This window comes from Phodopus roborovskii, unplaced genomic scaffold (assembly GCF_943737965.1).
Source record: "Phodopus roborovskii unplaced genomic scaffold, PHOROB, whole genome shotgun sequence".
NCBI lineage: Eukaryota > Metazoa > Chordata > Mammalia > Rodentia > Cricetidae > Phodopus > Phodopus roborovskii.
Genome location: NW_026126418.1, coordinates 27,410,809 through 27,437,077, shown reverse-complemented (window position 1 = coordinate 27,437,077; position 26,269 = coordinate 27,410,809). Strand labels below are relative to the sequence as shown.

General features: G+C 39.8%; 1 protein-coding gene across 6 annotated transcripts in view; it reads right to left on the bottom strand.

Annotated features, from left to right (window-relative positions):
• Positions 1–4,283: 4,283 nt before the first annotated feature.
• The window catches only part of Znf385b (zinc finger protein 385B), a 383,090-nt gene continuing 361,104 nt past the window's right edge, over positions 4,284–26,269 (bottom strand). For 5 of the 6 annotated variants that reach the window (XM_051184400.1, XM_051184399.1, XM_051184401.1 and 2 more), the window contains 4 exons: positions 9,174–9,419; positions 8,127–8,305; positions 7,567–7,668; positions 4,284–5,753 (listed from right to left, as the gene is read on the bottom strand). In XM_051184400.1, the coding sequence (XP_051040357.1) occupies positions 5,538–5,753; positions 7,567–7,668; positions 8,127–8,305; positions 9,174–9,419 (743 nt within the window). In that variant the 3' untranslated portion in view covers positions 4,284–5,537. The remainder of the gene's footprint in view (positions 5,754–7,566; positions 7,669–8,126; positions 8,306–9,173; positions 9,420–26,269) is intronic. The other variant, XM_051184403.1, reaches the window with a different exon arrangement.

Genomic DNA, 26,269 nt, shown 5'->3' with positions numbered 1-26,269 from the left:
AGAATGACTCCGACTTTAAGGTCAGCCTAACCCTAAGAATGAGACTTTTTCTCAAAAAGCAAATTAAAAATAATATGTAGAATCTTGATATAATAAATCTGGAACCCTTTTCTTTTCTTTTCTGGGATGCTACCTGTGACATACTGGTTTATTATCTTACTGATAACTTTATATGAATTGTACCTTTGAGGATGGGAACATAAAAAATACAATTAATGAATTTGCTGTTCTCCATTACTGCTGTATTTTTCTCTGACTCAGAGTCATCATTAAAGGCATAAAACATGAGAAAAACCTTAACAACAATTTAGGAATTTAGAATGAGAAAAATTGACTTCACTCATAATGAAAATTTGTAAAGTATGTTATAATTTATGAAAAATTTCCCCTCTTATTTGCTCTTCAGAACCATCTTGTTTGAATTGTACACGTTTTTTCTGGAGATTAGACAAGCTTTAGGAAAATGATATAATGTCTTTTTGTGATTTAAAAAAATCATAGACCTATTATGTGCATGATGTGACCAGAATTTGAATTTGGGTCTTACAGAGCAAGACTTATATACTACTGTTATTTAACTCTCTCTTACCCCATTTCTGCCTTTTCACAATAAAAATGAATACCAGGTGCTTAATGGCAAGTTTGTCCAATTGTCTGTAGATAAGTGACTTCTTAAACTGAAGAAAGTGACAGGAAGGCATTCCCTCTGCAGCCACAGAAGGAATTCTATCTGGCAAGCAGAGGCTTGATGCATGCTGAGCATTTAGCTGAGTGAAGAATAACACATTGTCATTCTGGCCCTATAAGTTTCAACCAAAGAAACGAGGGCAATTCCCCAGTCACACTCCATAGCTGAAAACCTGCACTGTCACGGTCCTGATGCATTTCCCCACGGAGCCAATTACTTGGAGGAAGGAAACAAAGAGGCACATCCCCTTGAGGAACTGGCCTTTGCAGTACACAACTTCTTACCCATCAAGGGACCCAAAGCTACTGCTTTCCGAAGATGACAAGAACGCCAAAGCAGGTTCAGAGAGGTGAGAGGCCTGCCTCTGGGCTGTTTCCTGAACAGCCATGCTTGTGTAGGGCATGTGTCTTGATGCTCACCTCATCTGCTGCTCTCAGAGGAATCCTTGTCACCCCTTCTCCCCTGTGAGTCTTCATTCAGTGGGTGCCTACTTCTCACAGTATTTCAAGCACAATCTACCCAGTGATTCTCTTGACTCCTTTGTGAATCTCAGCTTAGGAAACCTTTGTTCTTTTTCTCAACACATTAACTAAAGCACTTTCTGAGAGAAAAATTTTACATAGCTATATCTAGTTTGTCCTTGGAAAAATGAGAATTCTCTTAGGATCAAAAAAAAAAAAAAAAAAAAGGGGGGGGGGTGGTGGGGGAACCAAGGTGATGTGTTTGATACAAAATGCAAATTAGTATTTTGTGTTTTCCTCTTCCGTTAGTTGTGTCAAACTGATTACCAATGTAGGTTAGATTGTAAGGCACATGTATCTCTATTTCCTTCTGTAATGTTCGTATGCACTGTTCATTTACTTAATGCTGGCTCCTTCTGCCAATTTGTAAATATATTTCACAATGTGCCTTGACAAAACTCATTACTGAGTTTTCAATACCTAGGAGGGCCTTCTCTCCTGAAGCATCATAGCACTTGAGGTGAGAAGGGATGTTCCTGAGAAGAGCATGGGATGGCCACATAACTGGGATTTCAGATAAACAACAGATACTCTTTGAGTAGAAGCATGTCCCAAATAATCCGTACTTGTTTAGTGGACAAACATAGGCTGTATGCAATAGCATATGAAATTGCATGTTAAAGGCAAATACCATACTGGATTTACTTGTATCTCATTTTAAATTCAAATTTAACTAGGTATTTGATATTTTATCTGATTCTCCTTCAGCAGTCCAATTTTAGCTAGACTATGTCTGAGGGAGCAGGCAGGGTGGAGGGCGTGGTTTTGTCCCATCTTTTGAGGCAGGGTCACTGGTAGCGCAGGCTGCCCTGGAACTGTATAGCTGAGTGTGACTTTGAACTGATCTTGCACTTCTGGTTCTCTTGCTCGAGCGTCTCCAGCCCTCTGTAGTATATGTTTTGTTTTGTTTTAAACTTGCACAGTTGGCAGAGTTCAGTCGTCATCTCTTTCCTTTAGAAATGACATAACGTGGAGACATTAGTTCAAATACATGTATTCCCTTGGGGCTGCCCAACTCTTGACACCTCAGTATTGGAGTAGATGATGAGATGCGGCCTGCTTAATAGTGTTTCATAAATCATAGCTTGAAGCTACTCACAGCTTCTTTTGGAGGCATGAATTCTAATGAATTGCTATTCTTTTATGATTCCTCCTTGGGGTGGTTTAAAGCTCTCCACTCTAAATCTAATCAATAAGTTTCTGGGTCTATTTAAATGCTGACATTTGGAAATTTCTGAGGTTGCAGTAAGCTTCAACAAGATAGAGGACCAGGCAAGATAAATCAAATATAACTGCCACCAAAGTCCAGAAAAATAAAAATAAAAGTTCTCCAAAGCGTCAGACAGAAGTAGAATTCTTTCACAGAGTATGGCATATATCAATCAAGCCTCCAGGTGAAATTACACAGGTGTAACTAGTGTTGGATAGGGTTCAAATGGGTTACTGTAAAACAAATCAAAATCCAAATTCTGAATGCCAAACTAGACTTCTATTACACTTTAAAAGTAGCCTGCTTGTAAGCATACGATGTTAAGGCCAACAGTCTTCTAGACAGCTAGATGAACTCTTTGGTGAAAGAAGCCATTTGCTTCACCTACTGAGCATCCATCACAGCCACGCTGCCATCTACTGGCTTTGGTCTTAAAGAAAATATTTACTTCTCACTCCAAGACTTCTCAACCCAAGACTAAAGAGGGTTTGTGCTCAGGGTCTGAAGACAGAGAATCTAAAATGGTTTAGTTATCATTTTCTTTAAAATTATACAACGATGTGATAAATTAAAGTTGGTGGCATATTGTTTGCTCTTTTTTATAATTAAGAACTGAAGTCTAATAGCCCTCCCTTAGATCTGGATGGGTTTAGTGTCTTTCTTGATCAGTAGACTGTGGCATAAGTGACATGCTAGGACTCTCTGGACTAGTTCATAAGGAAGCCTTTGATTCCTAGCTAGGCCTTTTAAATGCACTGTGTAAGCATCCAGTTCAACTGGAAAGATAGAGGGGACCACACATACATGCTCTGGTAGACTGTTTCAGTAGAGTCCATCATAGTCATTTCCATAGGGGTGGACAGGCCAGGGAAGCTATCTGGATCACCCAGACCAGCCCCACCCAGCTCCGCCCAGCCCCAGCCCAGCCCAGCCCAGCCTAGCCCAGTCTCAGCCCAGCCCCAGCCTAGCCCAGCCCAGCCCAGCCCAGCCTAGCCCAGTCTCAGCTCAGCCCCAGCCTAGCCCAGCCCAGCCCAGCCCCAGCCTAGCCCAGCCCAGCCTCAGCCCCAGCCTAGCCCAGCCCAGCCCAGCCCAGCCCAGCCCCAGCCCAGCCCAGCCCCAGCCCCAGCCCAGCCCAGCCCCAGCCTCAGCCTAGCTCAGCCCCAGCCTAGCCCAGCCTCAACCCAGCCCAGCCCAGCCCAGCCCAGCCCAGCCCAGCCCAGCCCAGCCCAGCCCAGCCCAGCCCAGCCCAGCCCAGCCCAGCCCAGCCCAGCTTCTAGCTGGATATGATCACAGGAACTCTGCTGATACCCTGAAGGAACACAGCACATTCCAGGCAAAAGCCCTCTGGAATTACCAGCCTGTGAAATCCTTATGTAATAAATGGTTATTATTTTAGGCTACAACGTTTTAGTTGGCAAAGAGACATTCAATAGCTCATCAGAACAAATGGTGATGCACTAAACACTATGCTTAGAAAGTGATAGAATGGGGTGTCCTGATTGGAGGGAGGGGCCCAGGAAGGAGCATGAAACTGGAAGCACCCATAAATGTCACTGACAGAGATAAAAGATGAACTGGGGATTTAAAGAACCTGCACAAAGTCTTAAGAAAGCAGAGTCATGGGGTCTTAACAGACTGCTACCATTTTGGACAACATTACAACTCTCGCCCAACTTCACAGAGAGTCAAAGGCTGGCCTCACACAGATGCTGTGAGCAGTGATAAATAAACATGGCAATTAAGTGTGCATGCAAGGTTCGAAGTAATGTAAGAGGCAGTCCTCCTACCTACTAGACATCTCTCATCCGGTGATGTGAAATTACAGGAGTCTTCTTCAGAGAAAATACCACAGAAAACACTGGCAGATTTTTTTTTTGTACTTTTATTGAAAAGATACATTTAAAAAAATACACAGACATTTTACCATTTACAGATTGCAGATATAGGCCCTCTAAAAGAGTTCACTCTGTGTTGTTTTATGATACCTCTTGCCCCTGATATCACAAACATTCCACTCTTAACATCAGTTTTTTTTTTTGGGGGGGGGGGTAGTAAAGGGCATAGTCACGTGACCTGTGACATTGTCACTGAACAGAAAGACAGATTGTTCAATTATAAATTATATATCTTCTGTACATTATTGCATCAGGGAGCCACAGAGTTATGTAGCATCATTACAAATGAAAAACGAAAGTTTAAAATGAAGATCATCATGTAGAAATACACAGATTCATTGTCTTCTTGCAGATGCACAGAAGGTGCAAAAATGTGCATTTAGGAAGCTCTTTTTGTTTCTGTATACGTTTGCTTAGCAACTCAAACCAGTGAGGGTGCTACAAAAATAAGTTAAAACAAAAATAGCAAACAGGTAGTAATTATAGCTATGTTATATGGCTTTCTATTTCATTTAAATATCTCCAAATAAAACATGAAATAAAGAAAATACATTGTCTTTTTGTTCTCTCAAAGAGAAAAAATTTCAAAGCTACTTTGCCTCCTAACAATTACACAGCAATAAAAAAAAAAAAGTTTAATTAGACAAGAGTTACAATCTAGTACTACACGGGATACAACAGTACTTAGGTCTAGAACAGCACACAATCCCTGTGGACACTAGTACACCAGAAGGAAAAATGCCGTGATCCGTGGGAAAGATGGTATCCACAATTAAGCACTTGCGATGGACTTTTGTTCCACACTAGAATATGCCCGCTTGGATTCTGGAGTTATTTACAGACATCCGAGGAAGAGTCTACTGTTCAAGTCTGTCAGGAAGAGATCCCATTTTGTTTCTAAGCCAGATCACGTCCGTGGGAATACAGAGGTCAGTTTTCTTTCTTTCTTCCTTTTTTTTTAAATCAATATATTTTCAAGAAACTTAAATATCTCAGGTACACCAATTAGCTGGGGTAAGACCTAGGGGACATGGGAAGTAGGGGGTAAGCGCCCTTGAGCCTGGCCTCCTTTTGTTTTTGGAGGTTGGACTGGGCGGTGGCCTGCACTTTGTAAGTGGGTGAGTGGGGTCCTTACGGTCACACACAAAGCTTACACTACTGAATCCTTCAGGCTTTTCTTCTACACATTTCCACTGGCCTGGCCTGTTGCGGGCTGCAAGTATTTAGTAGGGGGCAAAGAGGATGGAGGCAGGGGTAGCACGGATGGGCCCGTGGCCAGGCCTCAGCAGGGCAGGAGGGAGGGCGGCAGCCTGAAACAGAGAGGTGGATGGCCGAGGTGGTAGGGACAGAGCAGAGGACACAGCTGCAGCCGCCAGGGGCGAGGAAAGAAAAGTCGGGGCCAGAGGCTTCATCAGATCTTTCTGGAATGCAAGCTTTGCCTGAGAAGGGACAAAACGGGAAATGGGGTAAGAATACTACTTACACGTCATAGCACCACAGAGATTTTTCGCCAGTAAAACACTACAAAAGCCAGTGAATTGAATTTTCCACATCTTGCCTTTGACAAGTTATGAAGTGATGACCAGTGGCTCTGGCTGTGGTTTGACTTTTGACACTTCAGTTCTGCTTTGGTCTCTGGAGAGACACCCAGAGGGTCCTGCTTAGGGAACCAGCTCAACTCAAATCTCAGACAATGTGGTCCAGAGAGGTATGCAGGCCAGGCTGGCCTTGAACTTGCCTCAACCTCCCAGAGTGAGAGATTATAGATGCACCACAACATCAACATGCGCAGTTTTGGGTTTTGAGAAGTGTGACTCTTCACTTCTCTTAGACAGGCTACACTGAGGTTAGGTAATTGAGGTGCAGAACATTAGGGACCCGTGAGGAGTTGAGAACATAAAATCAATTTACACTTCTTGTCCCCATGATGAGTAATCCCTGAAAAAATTATAACTAAATCAAACTCAGGTTTTGATAGTGACTATAAGTGGGCTAGAAACCTTTTCTACTTAAAGGAATCCCAGTGTGGACACCTCCTGGGAAGAAATCAATCCTAAATTTCTATCTTTGGCAATCAAAAGGGGCTGTGCCAATTGCATTTGCTTAATGCAGGTACCACCTGCTTGCAGCATCCGCTGGTAGCTCTGGTGAGGCTAGAAGGCAATCTAAGATCCCCTTCAGCAGGCCCATCTCAGCTTCCCCTCAGATGGAACACCATGTCAGCCCCAGCCCCAGCCCCAGAGACATCGTGAATCCATCCGTGTATTTATAGAATACCTATTGCCTAAGAAATTGGAAACAGTACATATCAAGAGCAGGTGAGATGGGCTGCTTGCCCACATGAATAGAGAGAGCAATGCAAACACTTTTTATGTGTATAAGCACATACCAGAAAATGGGGAGATACTAAATTTATAGATTATTTTTGTCACAAAAGTAGCCCCACATCACAGGTCTGACCGAACCTTCCCAGACTCCCCCACATCCCTTGTTCTTATTCTAGGCCTTTAATTTGCTTCATCTCTCACAGAAGGAGGTCTCTGACAAGGTTTTAGTAAAAGAGGAAGACACTAGCTTTTAAAAAGAATTGTATTTTTATTTTAACTGCATGTGTGCATGAGTGTAAATGCCTGCTACATTCAGAAGGTGCCAGATCCCTGTCCTGGGTGGTGGGAGCTGAAGTTGGGTACCGCGCAAGAGCAGCAAGTGCTTTTAAACCCTGACCCATTTTCTTTCCAGCACCAAGACACAGGCTTTTAAAGACACCCCCTTTGCTGTTCTAAGGAAGATGACTGTAGATCTCTCTGTAATGGGAATTAAGTAGTTCTAATATTTCTGGACCTGTGAGATGGCTCAGCAGGTAAGGGCACCTGCTGCCTAACCTGACATGGCTCAGTGGATATATGTGCCCATGGCTAGGCCTCACAACCAGAATTTGATCCCCTGGACCCACAGCATAGAAGGAGAGAAACAACCCCACCAAGTTTTCCTCCTGCCTCCTCATGTGCATCATGGACCAAGCACCTCTCTCCCATAAGTCACAACCACTAGTGCTAGAACTTTAGCTTAGTAGGTAGGAAGTTCTGGGTTAGATTCCAGTTATGTGATTAATAAACAGACAAAAACAAATAAATAGTGCATTGATTAATCATTCCCTAGATTCTAGTGGCCACCAGTCTGAGGTTCTCCTTATGGCCACCATCCAATCCAGCAAGGGTGTCCCATAAAACAGGAGTGCAAAAGGGAACTTACGGCTAAAATGCTTGGGCTCCGCTGGAGCTTGTTGTAGGGGCTGTATTTCGGCTTCAGCGGTTTTCCTGCCACGCGGTCTTTATGCCTTCGGCTTGAAATGTGCTGAAAGGAGTATGGCACATTAGCTGGCTCCCTGAAAGCTTTATTTCCTACAGAGAGGTAGCTAATTTCTCAATTCCCACCTAAGGAGAAGACTTTCTTTCCACCCAGTCCAATGCCCCTTCCCTCTAATGCTCTCTACAGTCTTAACAGATTCACCCTGAGTTGCCATGGTTGGTCATCACCAAGCCTGTCTTCCTTGACCCTTGACTAATGATGCATTATATGCTCTTGGTGGCTTTTGTACTCATCTGTCTATCTCTATCTAGCTCCTGGGCTAGAAGCTGAGAGGGAGGAAGTTCAGGCTCAGATATTGCACAATGACCTTCCCTTCTACAGAGCACTTGAAGACTGTTGCATATTAAATTTAACAGCGAGCACACAGAGAAACATTAATAGATGAGGGGTCATACACAGACATGACCTAACATGTTACATATGTCTAATTTGGGCCACCTTACCTGTTTGAGTTGAATTTCTGAGTTAACATGGACATCACAGATTTCACAATGAAATGTCTTGTTCTGTAGTCCTGAACCCTTACTGCCATTCTGCATCTTTAATCTTGACCCAGGCCTTGGATAGGACTTAATTGGACCAGCTCCATTACGAGCCTCAACCATGGTCTTGTGTTTAGATCCTAAAAAGAAAGAGGTATGTACTTAGAAGCTATTTAAGGACTGGGGCTGGGATGGAGATGTAACTCAGCGGTGGAGTGTTTGCCTGGTATGTATGAAGACCCGGGTCTGGTCCCCAGCACTTCATTGTTTTGGTGTGGTGGCTTATGCTTATGTGATCCCAGTAGTTGGAAGGTAGAAGCAGAAGTTCAAGGTTACCATCAGCTATCTTTCCTCTTTCATCACTCTCCCTCTCTTCTCCCCTCTTCCCCTTTCCCCAATTTCCTCCCTTCCTTTCCAGTGTTCTTTGAGATAGGATCTTATTATGTATCCCAGGCTGGCCTTGAACTCACCTTTTTGCCCATGCTAGCCCCAAACTTGTGATTCTCCTGCCTGAGCATCTTGAATGCTAAAATTATGGGCATACACCACTATATCTAGCCCATGTACATGTTCTCTTTCATTAATTGTAGTGACTGAGTAATATACTCTACCACATTGGGCTACCATAATTTATTCAGAATTATTATTATTGATGAATTTTTATGTTGTTTTATATTTTTTTTGTCTCACCAGTATATAGCAGTGACCAGTCTACATAAACCTTTGACTCTATTTCTGTTGCTTCATCAAAATGGTGTTTGGTTAAGTAGTAGATGCTTTTTGATGAAACAAAGGACATGCTTTGTCTCCACACTACCCTTGCTTTGCACTTCACAATCATTATGACCATACTTTCTTGAGATCACTCTTTTAAATTAAAGAGAGAGACAGAGACAGAAGGGGAGGGATCATGAACAAACTTGGAGTGTGAGCAACAGACATGATATTCTGGTGGAAGAGTTGGGTTTGCTCATCACCATTATTTAGACTACAGAGAGAGCAGCTAACCTGTGTTGTGCGCCTCCAGCTGGGAGAGGGAGTTCACAGCCACTTTGCATAGTGAGCAATAGAGTAATTTTTTGGCTTTTTCTTCTTCTGATTCAGCAACAGACCCCGGAGCGCCGTTTGTGCTCTTGGAGGGAGAAGTGATGGCTGCAGGTGGCAGGGGTGTTGTTCCAGATTTGAGGAGAAAGGAGCCTCCTTCAGAGCCTGAAGGCTGAGTGGAACTGGTGGCTTTTAGCTTCCCTTTGTCTTCTAAGGAAGACACACAGAGGTGTTATTAAAGTCTCCCATACTGTACAGACCATAATTAGAAACAGCAATCTGATTTTCATACCAAATAGAAAAACCAACATAGGTTCTTTTAAAGTTTAGCACAGATTTTTTTTTTTTTTTTTTTTTTTTTTTTTTTAGCTTGTATAGCTTTATTTAAACAAAAACCCATCCCCATCCTGTTAGTTTCCATATCAGGTCACCCCCATATCATGGTGATCTATGAAGCATGACTTTGGTGATTTTTCTGGAATCCCTGAGTCATAAATCATGCTCTAGGGAAGGCTTTACTATAACAAAAGCAGCTACTCTTCAGCATGAAGACAAGACAAGATGGCAACATGAACTAAGTCATTAGCCTATGTTGGTTTCAGCTAACTGCTTATGACTTAGTTATGGCATGGGTATGAAGTTAAATTTTAATTTTTACAGCAAGGCAAAACTTTACCTTTGTGTGCTTGGGTAGAGGGAAGGGAAGACACATGGTTAACTGTAGTAATGATTAGTTAAGTTTGCCCTGCTTTCTGAATGCACTCTATCCAAAACATGGGGGAGTTGTGTTCCGTTCTTTAGACTCAAGAATTACTGGTCATCTGAATAAAAGGCTTTAAATAATCCCATCAACCATGGTCACAACATGAGTATTAGTCAAATAATTTAAAGACATCTTGACATTTTTAGTCACTCAATTACTAAAGGCTTATTATCCTGGAGGGCCCTGAGCAGGCTGTGAGGGGTCATAGTGACTGTGATAGAATCTAAGGCATTGTTAAGCTCCCTTGCAAAGAAAAACTGGAGTCTAGTAGGCAACAGCATATCCATCCCATGTTGGTACTCTTAGGAAATATCTAGAGATATACTACCTAACTTGCATTAAGAGAGGAAGACAGTGTGAAAGCATATTTGTTAATGGTCCTAGGCAATTCAGGACTGCATACACCTGCCATAGATGACCACCAATTTGTTTCTGTTTATTCACAAAATTCTGCAAATGGCAAACCAAATTTTTCAGTGTTTCCTATGATTTTAAAAGCTTTCTTAATCTGGGGATTCATCAGTTTCCATCTTCCCCCATGTTGGATCCCTGTCAAAATTAACATGTAAAGACTAAACAAGGGAGAGGGCACCTGATTTGAGGAGCAGGCTCTGTATCTTTGGATTCCACATTTTGTATTCCCTTTCAGAAAGTACATTCAGACTCGAGGATGAGATGACATTTGATGAAAAAAGTCTGCAACTTTCATAAAAGAGTTTTGGGAGGAAATTATTGCTCCTAAGCGGTAAGAGTAAATCAGGATGGAGACTTGTTGAGAGTGGAATTCCTACATCAGCAAGAACCTCTAGGATTGAGTCTTGGAGAACACACAAGCAGCAAAGGAATGTGGTCTTCCTACCAGGCTGCAGTGCTGTGGGAGCTGCCCAGCTCTTGTGACTGACACATGTTACTGAACACAAGTTACCTCCAGCTCCAAGCATCTCATTTGTTATTTCATACAAATTGGACCTGAGAGCCTGACTTCCATCCCTTTTTCTTCCCGATGTTACTATGTTAGATTCATGCACCTTTATGTTTATGTCACCCTTTGTAGCTTATGAAGTACTACTAACATTATTTTCTGATAACAAACGTGTGGGCTAGGCAGGGCTGAAAATCAATTTTTTTTTCTTCCTTTCAAGGTGAAGAAACTGAACTTCATAAATGAGTGTCTTGTTTCCCATACCTGGTCTTCATGTGGTACACTAATCTTTTTCACAAAATGGGGAAGTAACTTAATATATTATCATTAATATTACAGATGCCTACAAAGGCCACCCTACAAATGAACTAGCAAACTAGCAGCTCTCTCTCTCTCTCTCTCTCTCTCTCTCTCTCTCTCTCTCAATAATTTAGTTTTAAGACACTTTTAATTTAAGATTGTTTGAGAATTTCATACATACATGGACATATTTATATCCTTTCCGCCTTCCCTTTTTCTTTATTTACACACACACACACACACACACACACACACACACACACACACACGAAGATAAACATATTCTGCCATTTATTTTTCTTAAGTGAAGCTACTGCACATTGTGCTCAATGTGTTTCAGGCTATAATAATAGGATATATGAAATATATATATATATATATATATATATATATATACATTTTCTTTCTATGCTTATTTCTTTAAGAAAAAAACTAAGCATGTTTCCTTTTTAAATTTCCTTTTAAAATTGCTAATTTATTCACTAACAAATGCATGCTGACATCACATTAATTGCTGACAAGGTGCTAGACACCAAAGAGAATAGTAAGCAAACCAGGTACAGACTTGAAGAAAGTTATGGAGCAACCAGGGAAATGCGACAGCCATTAACTAGTGAGAGGCATGAGAACACAGAGTAGAAATGGCTGCCTCTGTTTGGGAAGGAAAGAGGTATTTTTTTCATTAGGGAAGTGGCGTTTGGAGGTTTGAAGGTCAGATTTAAATAAACATAGGATAAGGGTGAAAAGGAAGAGGAAATGGACAATCATAAGCCAAAACACAAAGGCATGGGTTTCATCCTGGTTACTGAGTACAGGACTGACTTCAAATGTTGAGAGAAATATTACTATAAAGGTCAATTGAACCCAGGGGCAGGGACTCATAAATCCATTGAAATATATATACTGAGGACAGAAACCTCCCTTTTAACAACAGATTGGAATGTAAAGTATATTTAACTTAGGCGTGATTTAGATAAATTATTGTTTTCCATGAGATAGGCTAGAATCAGTACTTGGAACACGAGGAAGAATTTTGACTTTGGAAATATGTACATGATTCCAATATAGTAAGGGATTGTGATGAGAGACTGAAACCTGCTAGCCAACAAAGCAATCTCTAAGATCAAGAAAATGACTGATTCATTTACATATTTAAATCATGGCAGTCTCCCAGGATGTGTGAACTTAAGAACAGCTTGGCCTGATTTTATTGTTACCCCTCTCAGTGGCTTGATATCACAATCCACTATGTAATTCTCTTTGCTAAGTGACATTTTTAAAAGCTGAGTTTTAAAATGGATTTGAAGGTTTAATTAATGTACTGTTTACTTCTGTTTCCTTTAATAAAGATGCATGTCATCTGGAACTTGCAGTTAATGTAAATTCCATTTTCAAGTATTCCCTTGCCTAATGTTAATTAGCAGGCCTTCTGACTGTCATAATTATTTCCTGTCTACTCACACACTCCTTGTAAGGTTTTATGCTGCAGGACTTGGGAGCTACAGGACCTCTCACCCTCTTCCCAGAGCTTAAAACACTTGCAGACACTTCGCTGGGGGACTTCGTTTAAATCCAGTTGACGAACCACACAAAGTCAGCCATCAATACTTGTCAGCCGTATTTTCCACTCCAAAAACTTCACACAAATAAGTTCACCTTGTTCAAAGTTAATACTGTATTTCATAAATGGTACCTTGGAAGACCAATGTACTAACACGGAAGATCCAAGTTTCTGGATACAGTGCTAAGAAATGGATCTGGGCACATGGAAAACCTGTATATATGTGGTTCTTAATTAAAATACAAACAAAAAAAACCCTTTACTTACAATGTTTGTCTTATATTTTGATACAGGACTTTGAAAGCCCCACTAAATTTTTATTATTCTATTTGCGAGGGTTAATCTTGAATTTGATATCATTAGTGTGATAATTTTTTTTATCCAGATTTCAATGGCCGAATAACATGCATATCTTTATATAAACAATGGTCACTATAAAAATTTAGAAAATAAAGTCAGATGACATTAAAAAAAATTAAAATCTCCCATGAGTTCACCAAAAGTTGTATATCACTTTTTTATACAAATTCTAAAGTGGGAGAAACCATGGCTACCTATACTTTTATGTTTAGTCTGAATTTCTTTTGCAATCTCCATAGACCATAGAATACATGTATTTTAATACATCTCTACATTTGTGCAGGCAGATACAGAATGTTCCCACCACCCAGAAGGTATGTTTGAACTCTAATCAATTAAGAACTCTGAAAGGTTGCCACTACTCTTGTATAATTCTTTCAAATTATACAAGTAACTAATTTAAAACCTCATATACATGAAATCACACAATGTGCATTTCTGTGCCATTACATAGAGAAGGTTTTTTTTTTTTTTTTTTTCTCAATGCCAAGTAATGTCCCAGGACATGTATCTGCACTTTATCTTTTGGATACTGGTGCACATTTGGAATGTTTTCAGTTTTGCCTATCTTGAGTAATGCTACTATGAGCATTGTTCTTTTGTAAGCATGAACACTAATTTGTAGCCGTCAGCAATGAGTAGTGGAATCCCTGGGACTTGAGACTCTCATCTCTCTATCTTTAGTAGGTTCTAAACAGTTTTCTAAAATGATTGTACAATTTATCTTCTTATTGGGAACATATGAGAACCCCACTCTTCCTGCATTTTCTCTAGGACTAGGTACTGAGGTAGGCTAGAGAGAAAGAGGTGAGGGCATGCTACAAAAGACTAATTCCACAGTAGATCTGCAAGGCAGCAGGGTGCTGGGTAAGAGCTTCCACAATAGTAAAAAGCTGAGACCTTGCTAGAAATGGCTAGGACCACCATGGCTTCCAAGATAGACTCTTCCTTGCTTTTTTTTTTTTTTTTTTTTTTTTTTTTTAATATAAACTGTGTCCCTATGTTAGCATTATGGACTGGTTGTTCTCATGTCACATCTGAACAAACTTATACAAAAGGACTAGAAGGGGAGTCTCGACTCATCTGGGAGTTCCTCGACTTTTCCCCATCTTGGCTCATAAGGCATGCTCCCCTCTGTTAAGCAAGGATAGAGATGTGCTGACCAAATTCCTGGCAGATGACAATCTAAGGGTGTCATTTTACTCCTTGAGTGTGTTCTTTCGCTGTATAGCAAACCTTTTCCCCTGCTCCTTACTTTGTTGTCTCTCTGGATATTTTGTTCCCACAATGACAAGAGCACTAGGTAGAGGTCTCAGTTTCCCTGTCTGTCCTGAGATCTTTCCTGGCCTCACTGTCCCAATACTGATATTAGAATCATAATCACTTCTGATTTTAGCATTTATTTATAATAATGATTTGTATTTATTCTCCATACTGATTAGTTATATTGAGCACACGTGCATATTTTATTAACTAATTGCATGTTTTCTTTTGTGGTGTTTTTTGGGACAGGGTTTGTCAGTATAGCCATGACTCCCCTGGAAGTTACTATGTAGGCCAGGCTGGCTTTGAATTTATAGAGATCTATCTGCCTATGCCTCCTGAATGCTGGGATTAAAGATATGTACCTCCACACTTGGCTTTGGGAAGTGTTTGTTTAAACAATGTTTAAATTGGATTGTTTAAAAATATTCCGGTTTATTGGAACACACACACACACACACACACACACACACACACACACACACAGAGTCTGAACTGACATCCTTTGTTAAACATGTATCACAACTCCTCTCCCAGGCTCAAGCATGCTTTGCATTCTTTCCTCTAAGTACAGTCTGAAGAAAATCTCAATTATGTAAAAACAAAGCCAGGGCTTAAGGAAACAAGGTGCCTATACTGGCTCAATTAATAAAGAACAGAACACTGATTCACAGAACCGCTGCCTGAACGTGGAGCTCGTGAGCTTACTGCTCTACCATTTTGCAGGACCTTAAACTGAGAAGGCTCACTGTGTATCATCTTTAAAGTCTGACACTGTGAGTGGATGGCTTGCTTCATTCTGTGTATGTAAGGTATAAGATCAAAAATATCACATGCTATGCTCAAAACTGTCAAGAGACAGGTAAATAAATCTGCTTGAGTGCCCCCTCTTAGATGTCTCTTTGGCATAAGGATTATTTTGAGAAGCAGCAGCCAGAGAAGGGGCTCAGAAAATTAGAAACTGCTGTATTTTAAGGGACACATACACCTATAAAGAAACGTCTGCTTATAAGGCTTACCCTTTCTCTGTACCAGGAAGAGAGGGATTCTAGCTCTCTAGAGGCTCTTAATGGCAAAGCCAGTTTCAACATTATCTCTATTTACTCTGTTTTTTCTTGGTCACTTCCTGTAACTGGCCTCTCCAAGCCTTTCTTTGCTTATTTGAAGATGGTACTTAAGTCTGAATTCAAAGCCATTTCTTAGAGACTTTCTCATTCCTCTAGGTACTGCATGGGTACACACAGATATACATGCTGTATCTCCCCCTCTCCAATCTGTATTTTATTATATGGATCAGTTCCAACCATGAACTCAGGAAGAGAGAAAATTATTTGATTTCTCTGTACTGTGGTAGAGACCTAGCATGTGGTCTAGACAAAGAAATGTTAATAACCCCTCAAATCTTTATTTCATGCAACAATCTACCCAGATTGTTTTTCTGTGGTTTTCCACTTCCTGATTAGCTTCCCAAACTAAACAGATATAACAATGAAATTGTCAGATCTCAGAAGTGAAAATTTTTCTTACATTATTATTTTTAATGTCTTGATTTGCCAAATCTGTTTGAATTAATAAGAGTCATTAAGAATCCTCCACCTCTGAGAAATAGCAAAGATTTAAAAATCATAATAGGAGGGGGGTGAGAAGATACATAAGATGTATATTTTACATTTCGTAAGACAACGTATATAGACATATAAACATTTACAATAAATTAATTATTTATACCATTTGGTGGGCCTGTAAATTAGTATAAAAGAAAGAAGCATCCACCCATGTGACAATCATTTAATGAACACCTGCATATATTCTATAATATATAAACGGCACAGTTAGAAGAAAAAGGACCAAGACTTTAAACTCAGTGAAAACTAAGTATCTAGCCATGGAGACAGAAACTAGGCGTGTGTGTGTGTGTGTGTGTGTGTGTGTGTGTGTGTGTGTGTGTGTGTGTGATATTGGGGCTCAGGAAACAATGCCCCACTGTGTTTAGCATGCTAAGCATTTTGGAATTACAGATTTAAGGGAAACTGGAAGATTTCAGAAGCCACATGAAAATCAGGCCTTCTTAATCTTTGGTGGCACACCTTTCCCCACAAACACAGAATAGGGCTATCTTCAAAGGATTTTACTTTTAAGATCCAGCTGAGATTTCTTCCAAAAGAAGAAAAGTTTATCTTCAACCCCCTCTCTTGGAACTTCATCAAATAGGAAAGATTAACGCCAGAGAAGAGTCCAAGGTGTGCATCCATGTCTAGGTGCACTTTCACCTGGAGTGATCAGAGCTAGCCTGGGAGACTGTATCTGCTTAGTAGGGGGAGTCATGGTGACAATAAAGCTCTGCCCCTGAGCCTCCAGTAACCCCAGGCTCCCAAATATCCCAGAGGATCTTATCCTGGGTCATTGTCTCTTTTAGGGGACTTGCCTGTTTCTTGTGAGAATCATTTGCCAACCCTCTAAAAGTACTCACCCCACTGTCTCCCACCAAAAGAGGACATTTAAAGTTCAAATATCAAATCTGACTCTTTGAGTTTCAGAATTTGGCCCCTATGCATATTAAATAATTTACATGACCCCTTTGTCCTCTTAAACTGTCCATTATTAGGTAATAGATAGATCTGAAACAAAAATCTGTTCAAGGATCAGATCACATATAATCTGGTAGAGCATGAGAGAAATTTGGGGTTAATCTTGAATTGAGTATGATTACTGAGAGGGGAAAGGTGATCATATTCATGTTTTCAGATCATCATGTTCACTGCTGTAATAGCAATGTCCATTCCTTTGTGAGTTATGCTATGCAATGGTAAGTAAAGTCAATTGTAATATTTTGTCAGGGGGAGGGGACCCAAAGAGCAAGACCTAAAGAAAACACACTCCCTGGATAATTAAGACCCATTCAACATGTTGACTTCTTGCTCACTGTCTCACTCTTCTTTCCTTTCTTCTTTGTAAAAACTCCAATGCAACCCTGAGCTGTCATCTACTGAGAAATGCCTTTTAAGAGGTAAGTGGTTGAGCCCCATGTCCACCATCACTATTGGAAAATGTGAAAGTGCAGAGATCAGTTAGGAGACAATTGCTATTGTTCATACGGTGGCCAAGGTTAGTAGCAGAGAAGTCAGTAGTTTTAGGGGATGTTTGTATGTAGGACCACTAAGACTTACTGTTTATATGGGAACTATCCACGGGAAGAAATCAGGGACCTATGGCTTTGGTAGATGATGGAGGTGCCATTTATGAAGAGGGTGGTGATGTTATTTAGGCAGATAACAAAACCTTCTATCTTATAGCAAAGAAAACTTGGCTATTTCTTGTTGCATTCCCAGCCGACCTTAATCTTAAGCAAGACTTAGATGATTGGTAATTAATCTTCAGACATACAAAACACTTTCCTTTTCTTGTTGGTCTTAAGAATCAAGAAGACCATAGCGGTAAGGTAAAAGCTTCAGGAGGGAGGTACAGTGAAACAGCCGTGGGGTAGCAATTGGTAACTCACATCACAGGCCATGGATTTCACTGCACACTGGGGTTCTGTGGGTTCCTCAAGCCATGTTATTTACTGCTAAGGACCAAAAGAAAAATGTTTTCTAGTCCTAACAAGAAAATCACCACCACTGGACTATTCCAAGCCAGTTCCCTAGGCTGCAAAACAGTGATTTTAATATTTAATTTTGAGGAAGCAGTATTGTTTACTTATATATTTCTCATTATTATTTTATCATTAAAAGATATATGTTTTCTGCTTATCACATCATCATATGTTAAAAAGTCTTTGATAATCCATGAGCCTCAATCACGGATACATACTGATGTCTTTATCAATCAGCCCTTCTAGAAGTGCAAAGGAACCCCAAAGCTAGAAGGTTTTGAGGGAATGGCATTGACTCCATGGAACTGGGAAATACTCTGAGTCCTTGGATGAGGAGTTCTGAGAGTAGGGATTCCTTTCTGACAGAATCTTCCCAGAAAAAGAACCAAATGGAGATCAGAAGAAAGGGAAGGGAACTTTTAAAGAAGCCAGAGCATGACGGACAGTGTGTCTTATAAGAATGAACAGAGGAGGGTAATCAGGAAAAACTAAACAATCAGTTGCACTGAGTCTTTGTCCACTGAAGTTTTGGAGTGGGTATGAACACTGTGTTCTTCCTGAGATCATGTGAGGCATAGGCATGAAAAGTTCACCTTCTTGGGCCAAACAAGGAAGAAATAATTAACTATGTTCTGTTACTATTTGGTTTTACTTTGCAGTCAATGAAAGGCTGTTCACTGTGGCCACAGATTCAGGATGGATGTGTGAGGCAAGAAATCCAGTCATGGGCATTACCATGAGTCCACCTATTAGATTTGGGCCAAGGATGAAGAAAATGCAGCATCTTCTTCTGCCAGTTTACCTGTTAGCTTAGTTTTGTAGTCAACTTAAGGCCCCATGCTGCCTTTTTTTAAAGTTTATTTTTAACCGAGCAGTGAGAAGCACTTTGAAAATTGTTTGCTTAAATGTTAACATGTGAAAGTCCAAAGTTCCATTTTTGAGAATCTGTCCTAATTCCCTCAAACCTCGGTTACCTTTCTGAGTTCACTGGAGGATGATGATTGTTAATTTAGGAAGTTAATTTCGCTTTACATACTTAATATTTTACTGGTGAGGATTAGGCAAGGCAGCAGACAATCAAAGCATGCCTGGTCATTCTTCTTCTTTCATTAAACAACACCTCCAGAACAAGTCACCATCATTTCAGAAAACACTGGCCAGTCACTACATAAGACTCATGGGACCAAGGTATTTCAGTCTGAGGAATTCTGAGATGATTTTCTTTGGTTTTATTTGTCTATTCTCCAAAAGCTAAGAAACAAATGGGGTTAGCCAGAGCAACCACTTTTCTGTGCAGTCTTGTGAGAAATGAAGTTGAAAAGCCCAGGAGGCTCCACACAGGACTAGGGGGTGGGGAGGGAAGCAAACCTGTATGTATGTAAATTGATGTATTGCCAAGGGCTTCTTATGACTTTGCCTCATCTGTCTCAGTCTTATCTACACATTTGACTTAGCACCAGGGATAGAAACCACTAACTGATGACAGATATTCTAAAGTTTAAAATGGAATTCCATTAAGATAGGTAATGGATTTTAAAAAAATAATAATAAATAAAATCCTCCACAAAATACAGAAGCAGCAGCATACAAATTGTAAGATGAAAAAATGAATAAGCCGACATGGTATCTTGGATGCAAAGATGCAAAATAATATGTAGTAAGAGAAGCAGAGATGTTAGCGTGCTGTGTCTAACGTCATTAAATTTTTTTGTGTGTGTAGTGTATTGCTGGATGCGCAAAGAAAGTTTGCTTCATTTATAGCATAACAAGACCTGTCAGAAGGAGAAGGAAGAAAAGGCCAGCCTTGCAGAGCATGGTAGATGTGGCAGTCAGTTCTTCTTAACTTTATCTATCAGGTGTTTTCCTAAAGTTAATATGGATCATGGAAAATGTAGTAGTTTTAAGGTACTATTTAAAGAGTTTTTTTTTTTTTTTGAAGATGGAACTTTTTGGGCAATGGAATATCATAACTATTTTAATGTCCTCTGATCTAAGGATTGGATTTAAATTAAGAATATGTACACTTTAGCCAGGGAAGCAGGTAGGCTAACAGCAGATCCTCACCTCACCCTCCATTCCTCCAAATCCGATCCCCATTCTCATCCCCAGCTCTGCAGCAGACCATCTGCTCCAGCCCTCAGCCCCCCTGCACACCTCCAGCCCCAGAAGATCACACACATCTTCCCCTCTGCCTACTCAGTGCTCTATCCCAGCCTCCAACTCCAGCAGACATTCCCTGGGAACCCGCAGGCACTCAGGTCAAGGAATCAGGTAGACTAATCTCAAATCTTTACCTTTCTTTTCTTTCCTCTAAATCCCCAAGGTCTCAACCTCAACTCTGTAGCAGACTACCTGTTGTGAACTGTGAACTCTCCTTACACTGTCCCCATCCCCAGGGGACTAACCAGATCCTGGTGGAACACCCTGCTTTCCTCACTCTTGTGAATTCCATCAGCCCCCTTCTAACCTCTCCCCAGTCCTAACTGTCAGCTCCCATTACCTAGGAAAACATTTTACCTGGAACCTGCAGTGGCTATCCATATTAGGATTAAAGAATTTACTAACAGGTAACACACAGATACCACATTCTATGAACCAGAGAGGGCAACAGAAACCAAGGAGGAAAACACCCACCAACAAAGACAAGACCAGATATCAGTACCTAGAATAACAGGAAATATTTCCAACAAAACTCATAGAAGAAAATTTTCCTAACTTTAATAAAGAGATGCCTGCCAATGTACAAGAAGTTTATAGAACATTAAATAGATGGGACCAGAAAAGAAATTCATTGTCACGTAAGAATAAAAAAAAAAACACTAAATGTACAGAATAAAGAAAGAATATTAAAAGCTTTAAGGCAAAAAGACCAAGTAACATATGAAGGAAGACCTATTAGAACACCTGACTTATCAATGGACTATGAAAGCCAGAGGGTCTGGACAGATGTTCTACAGACTCCAAGAGACCAGAGATGCCAGCCCAAACTTTCAGTTACAACAGATGGATAAAATAAAATATCCCATGATAAAATCATATTTAAGCTATACATATCTACAAATTCAGTTCTATAGAAGGTGCTGCCTAAAGAGGTTAAACACACCCAAGCAAACACATGAATAAATAATCCCAGTCCACCAAATCAAAGGAGAGGTAACATACCACACACACACACACCACCACCACAACAACAAAATAACAAATAATCAACAAACACTTAACATCAACCATCAACAGTTGCAATTCCACAATAAAAAGTTACAGACTAACAGAACAGATGTGAAAACAGGATCCACATTTTCTTTACATACATGAAACATGCCTTAACATCAAGGATAGATATCATCTCAAATAAAAGAATGGAAATGTTCTAAGCAAATTCATCTAAGAAGCACGCTGTACAGTTTTAATATTGGACAAGAAATATTTTAATCAGAAGAGATAAAGAATGATACTACATAATCACCAAAGAAAAAAAATCCAACAAAAGAACACACTGCAGTTCTTAACATCTATGCACAAAACGCAAGGGCACTCACACACTGATAGTGGGTGACTTCAGTATCCAACTCTCACTAATAGACCATACAGACAAAAACTAAACAGAGAAATGGGGGAGCTAACCAGTGTTACAAATCAAATGAATCTAACAGAAATTTATAGAACATTTCACCCATACACAAAAGAATATACCTTTTTCTCAGCACCTAATGGAACCTTCTCCAAAATTCATCACATACTTGGACACAAAGTGAGTCTCAATAGATATAAGAAAATACAAAAAATTGAAATAATACCCTACATCCTATCTGACCAGCACAGATGAAAACTCAATGTTATCAGCAGAAACAATGGAAAGCTTACAAACTCATGAAAACAGAACAACACTCTAATGAATGAAAAAGTGGTCAAGACAGAAACTAAAGACTTTCTAGAATGGAATGAAGATGAATACATAACATATCGAAACTTATGGGACACAATGAAGGCCTTTTTAAGAGACAAGTCTGTAGCATTAAGTGCCTATATAAAAACAAAAACAAAAACTGGAGTAACACACTAGTAACTTAACAGCATACCTGAAAGTTCTAGAACAAAAAGAAATCACCCCCCCCCAAGAGTAGACATCATGAAATAATCAAACTCAGAACTGAAATCAATAAAATAGAAACAACAAAAATAAATACAATGAACAAGAAGACACAGTGTTGGTTCCTTGACAACATCAGTAAGACTGACTAACCCATATCCAGATTAACTAAAAGGCAGATAAAGACTATCCAATTTAACAAAATTAGAAAATAAAAGGGGACCTAAAACAGACACCAAAGAAATCAAGAGAATCAAAAATACATAATTAAAAAACCTGTACTTCACCAAATCTAAAAATCTAAAAGAAATGAATAATTTTCTCAATGTATACCACTTACCAAAATTAAATCAAGATCAAATAGGCAATTTAAATAGACCTATAACACCTAGTGAAATATAGTCATTAAAATCTCCCAACCAAGGAAAAAAAACAGGGGGTCCAGGAATTCTACCAGACTTTCAAAAAAGAGTTAATGCCCAAACTCTTCAGATTGTTTCACAAAATAAAAACAGAAAGAATACTGTCCAGTTTGTTTTATGAGGGCACTGTTATCCTGATCTCAAACAAAATAAAGACTATACAAACAAGAGAATTACGAATCAAATTCCCTTATGAATATAGATGTAAAAATTCTCAACAAAATGCTTGCAAACCAAACCCAAGAACAGTTAAAAAAATAACATCTACCTTGATCAAAAGGATTCAACAGGATTCATCCCAGAGATGCAGGGATGGTTCAGCATATGTAAACCCAATAAATGTAACCCACCATACAAACTGAGAGACAAAACTACATATCTAGATGTAAAGTACATTTACACAATGGAATATTACTCAGCTGTTAAAAAACAAAACCATAAAATTTTCAGGTAAATGGATGGGACTAGAAAAACCATCCTGAATGAGGTAACCCAGACCCAGAAAGACAAATATGGAATGTTATTTGCCTACAGGTGGATATTAGCTGTTAATTCAATGACAGCCAAGCTATATATAGTCCATTTAAACACAGAGGTCAGGTATAGAGTAAGAGATTTGGGGTGGCACAGATAGATCTGCCTAGAAAAGAGATATGGTATAAATAGTTATGGATAGTTGTGGGGAGTGGAGCTGGAATGGGAGGACCAAATGGAGGTGGGAGGGAGGAGGGAGAGAAGGGAGGTAATATGAGAAGCAACACCTAAAATTAAGGGCCATTTGAGGGGTAGTATGGAAATCTAATACAGTAAAAAATATATATATATATATTTCATCCTAAAGTATACACATGCATAAAGGATATCTAAATGAAATTGCTAAGTAATGGGGGAGACAGAGGTTCAAATGGGTATTTCTTGTCATCAAATAAAGCTGGTAGCGCTGAATTATTGGCCAAAGGAGTTCCATCAGAACCCCCAAACAACCTAAGCTTTGCCAAGACCACAAATGGGCAGCAAAGCCCCAATGTTGAAGACACTTACACAACTCACTGAACTTAGATCTAAGATGAGCTGTTGCTTACATATAACCATCATACCTAGATGCTAGTGTCTTTGGTACAGAAAGGTACTCTGTATGCTACCAAAAGAGAAATGTAAACACCAACCCAGTCACAAACCCTTTGATCCACAATGATGTCCTGTCTGCAAGATATGCTTGTGCAATAGTGGCACGAAGTTTGTGGAAGTCACCAATCAATATCTGATTTGAGACCCACTCCACAGGCTGGAACCTATTCCCAACACTGCTTGGGTAACAGAGAACTTGAGACTACATAGCCTAAGGACTTAAGGTTAAACCCAATACTACTACTTTTCTAAAAACATAACAATAGAATGTTTCCTAATGACATTCTGCCATACTCATAAATCAGCACTTTGCTGAGCCATCATCAGAGAAGCTTCTAACTGCAACAGATGGGAGCAAATATCCAGTGAGAGACCTTGAACACTCAGCCTTAAAGGGAATGTTTATATCAAATCCCTTGACTCAGGGCTCAGGTAACCCAGCAGAAGAGGAGGTGGAAAGAGTGTCCTTTGTATATTTATTGTGACTTCCAGTTTAGTGTTTTTCTGGAATTCCTGAGCGCCTGTATCAGTGGGTCTCTGTTTCTTGTGCCTTCTCGGGCTCTCTTCTGTTTGTTTTGCCAATTCCAATGTGTTGGCTTTATCTTTATATCCTATTTTATTACTATTACATAGAAATCCATTTGCTAATGAGAGGCAGAAAGGGGGTGGATTTGGATGGGAGGAGCGGTGGCAAGAAACTAGGAGGAGGAGAGGAAGGGGAAACTGTAATTAGGATATATTATGAGAGAAAATTATATTTTCAATAAGAGAAAAATATGCATGAGTGAAGTAAATTATTGAAATTTTCTGTATGTGAGCAAGAGTTCAATAAACAAAACAAATAAATAGGAAAAGTATTATATGCGGGTAATGTATATATTTCTTCATCCCTGTAGAAGCTTTCTCTTTCTTCACTTTGCTATCAATACTCGAATCCTTTTTGTAGCAAATTTCCAGCCTCCTGTTTTCATAACAGAACTTGGAGGCTTGGTAAGGTCATCCCCGAGGTTCAAGTTTCTCCCATCCCTGATTCCACTTGGGTTTCCTGCCTTTTACGTATTGTCTCTTTTCTATAATGTCCACTGCTTTCTTTCTGTTGATGAGGCCCTGGGAGTTCCAGGCTTAGTCTAAGGGCCCTTCTCTGAATTGGCTCACCCCTGGTACTTCTCACTTGCCTTTTCTTTGATGTACCGAGGCCATGTGAAGTGGCCCCTCCTGCTTCCTTTCTCCCATCCTTACCTACCCAAACCAGTGTTTTCTCTGTAGTCATCCCTTTATGTCCACAACACTTTCTGCCTTTGATGACGTTAGTTCCTCCCATGAGTATTTCCCCATTCATGCTTCTAGTTCATTCTAGGTCCTTCACTGGGGCCTGCTCTTCTGCCTGGCCTTAGCTAAGGGATGGTATGCTTTAAGGGTGGTCACCTTACTTCCATTCTCTTCTTGGGCATTATAACATCTAATTAACTTTAGTCTCTTCTTCTACAAGATGGACCCAGATCCTTAAATTCACAGGTCACCTCCTTCTTCATGGTTCAAGACTCTTTCCCTATGTCTATGTTTAGCTATTTCATATATCTTCAAACTCAGCATCACTGATATTAGAAGGCCTGAGCTGCCCCACAGAGCTGTCATTTAACTATTTTTCTTGTCCTCATCTCAACTAAGCTTTTGTGTCAGCAAGGAACCCTGTGTTCTCTCACCATCTTACTTTCAATATTTAGTTAACTAAGGTTTATGCTATCCTTTCAGTATCTTTCCTGCCAGCACTTACAACCTTTCATCCCGGTTGACATTTCTCTAGCATCTACTAAGTGCTGCTGCTCATTTCATACCCTCTTCAACTCTTTCTGAGTAATACAACAAACGTTTATGATTTTTGCTGTTTAGTTTTCGGACCCACATCTTCCCTCCTCCCCTACTATGCTTTTGTAACCTTTTTCAGGTAATTATTCTATTATCTCATAATCATTTATTTGCACTTACAAATTGTCAAGATGGAAATTCTTGAGTCCTGGAAACATCTTAACTTATTTCTATGTGAAGTGTGCAGAAAAACATCCATGGGCAATGATTCTACTGAACTACAGAGTGCCCATTTCTAGGCAGTGTTACAGGAATAGAAATTCTAAAAACTTCAGTGCTAACTAGTAAACTGTGATGAGTGGAACAAATTACATAGGAAAAAAACCATATAGTTCTTGATGCTTTTTACCACTCTTGCCAATAGTATATGTTTTAATTTTTGGGGGGAGGTTCATTACTAAGGTTATTATGATTAATTATATGTTATGTGTGTGTCTGTACACACAAGTGTAGCCACAGAAGCCAGAGGCACAGGATCCCAGGAGCCAGAGTTACAGGTGGCTGGCATGGATGCTAGGAACTAGACACTGGTTCTTCAGGGGTGCAGCAAGTGCTCTTGACCCCTGAACCACCTGTCCAGCCTCAATATTTGCAAATAGCTAATGTCAGTTCAAGTTGAAGTTTTTTTTTCTTAACAATTGATCTCTTTGAGACATATCAGGACTGAGTCATAACAACAACAAAAATGCATTTGTGGCAGGTTCAGTATTTTAATGTTCGATAAAACAAAACCAATCTGAGTATTTCACTATGTTCTCTGTTAGTAATATTGCACAACATACAGATAAAATCT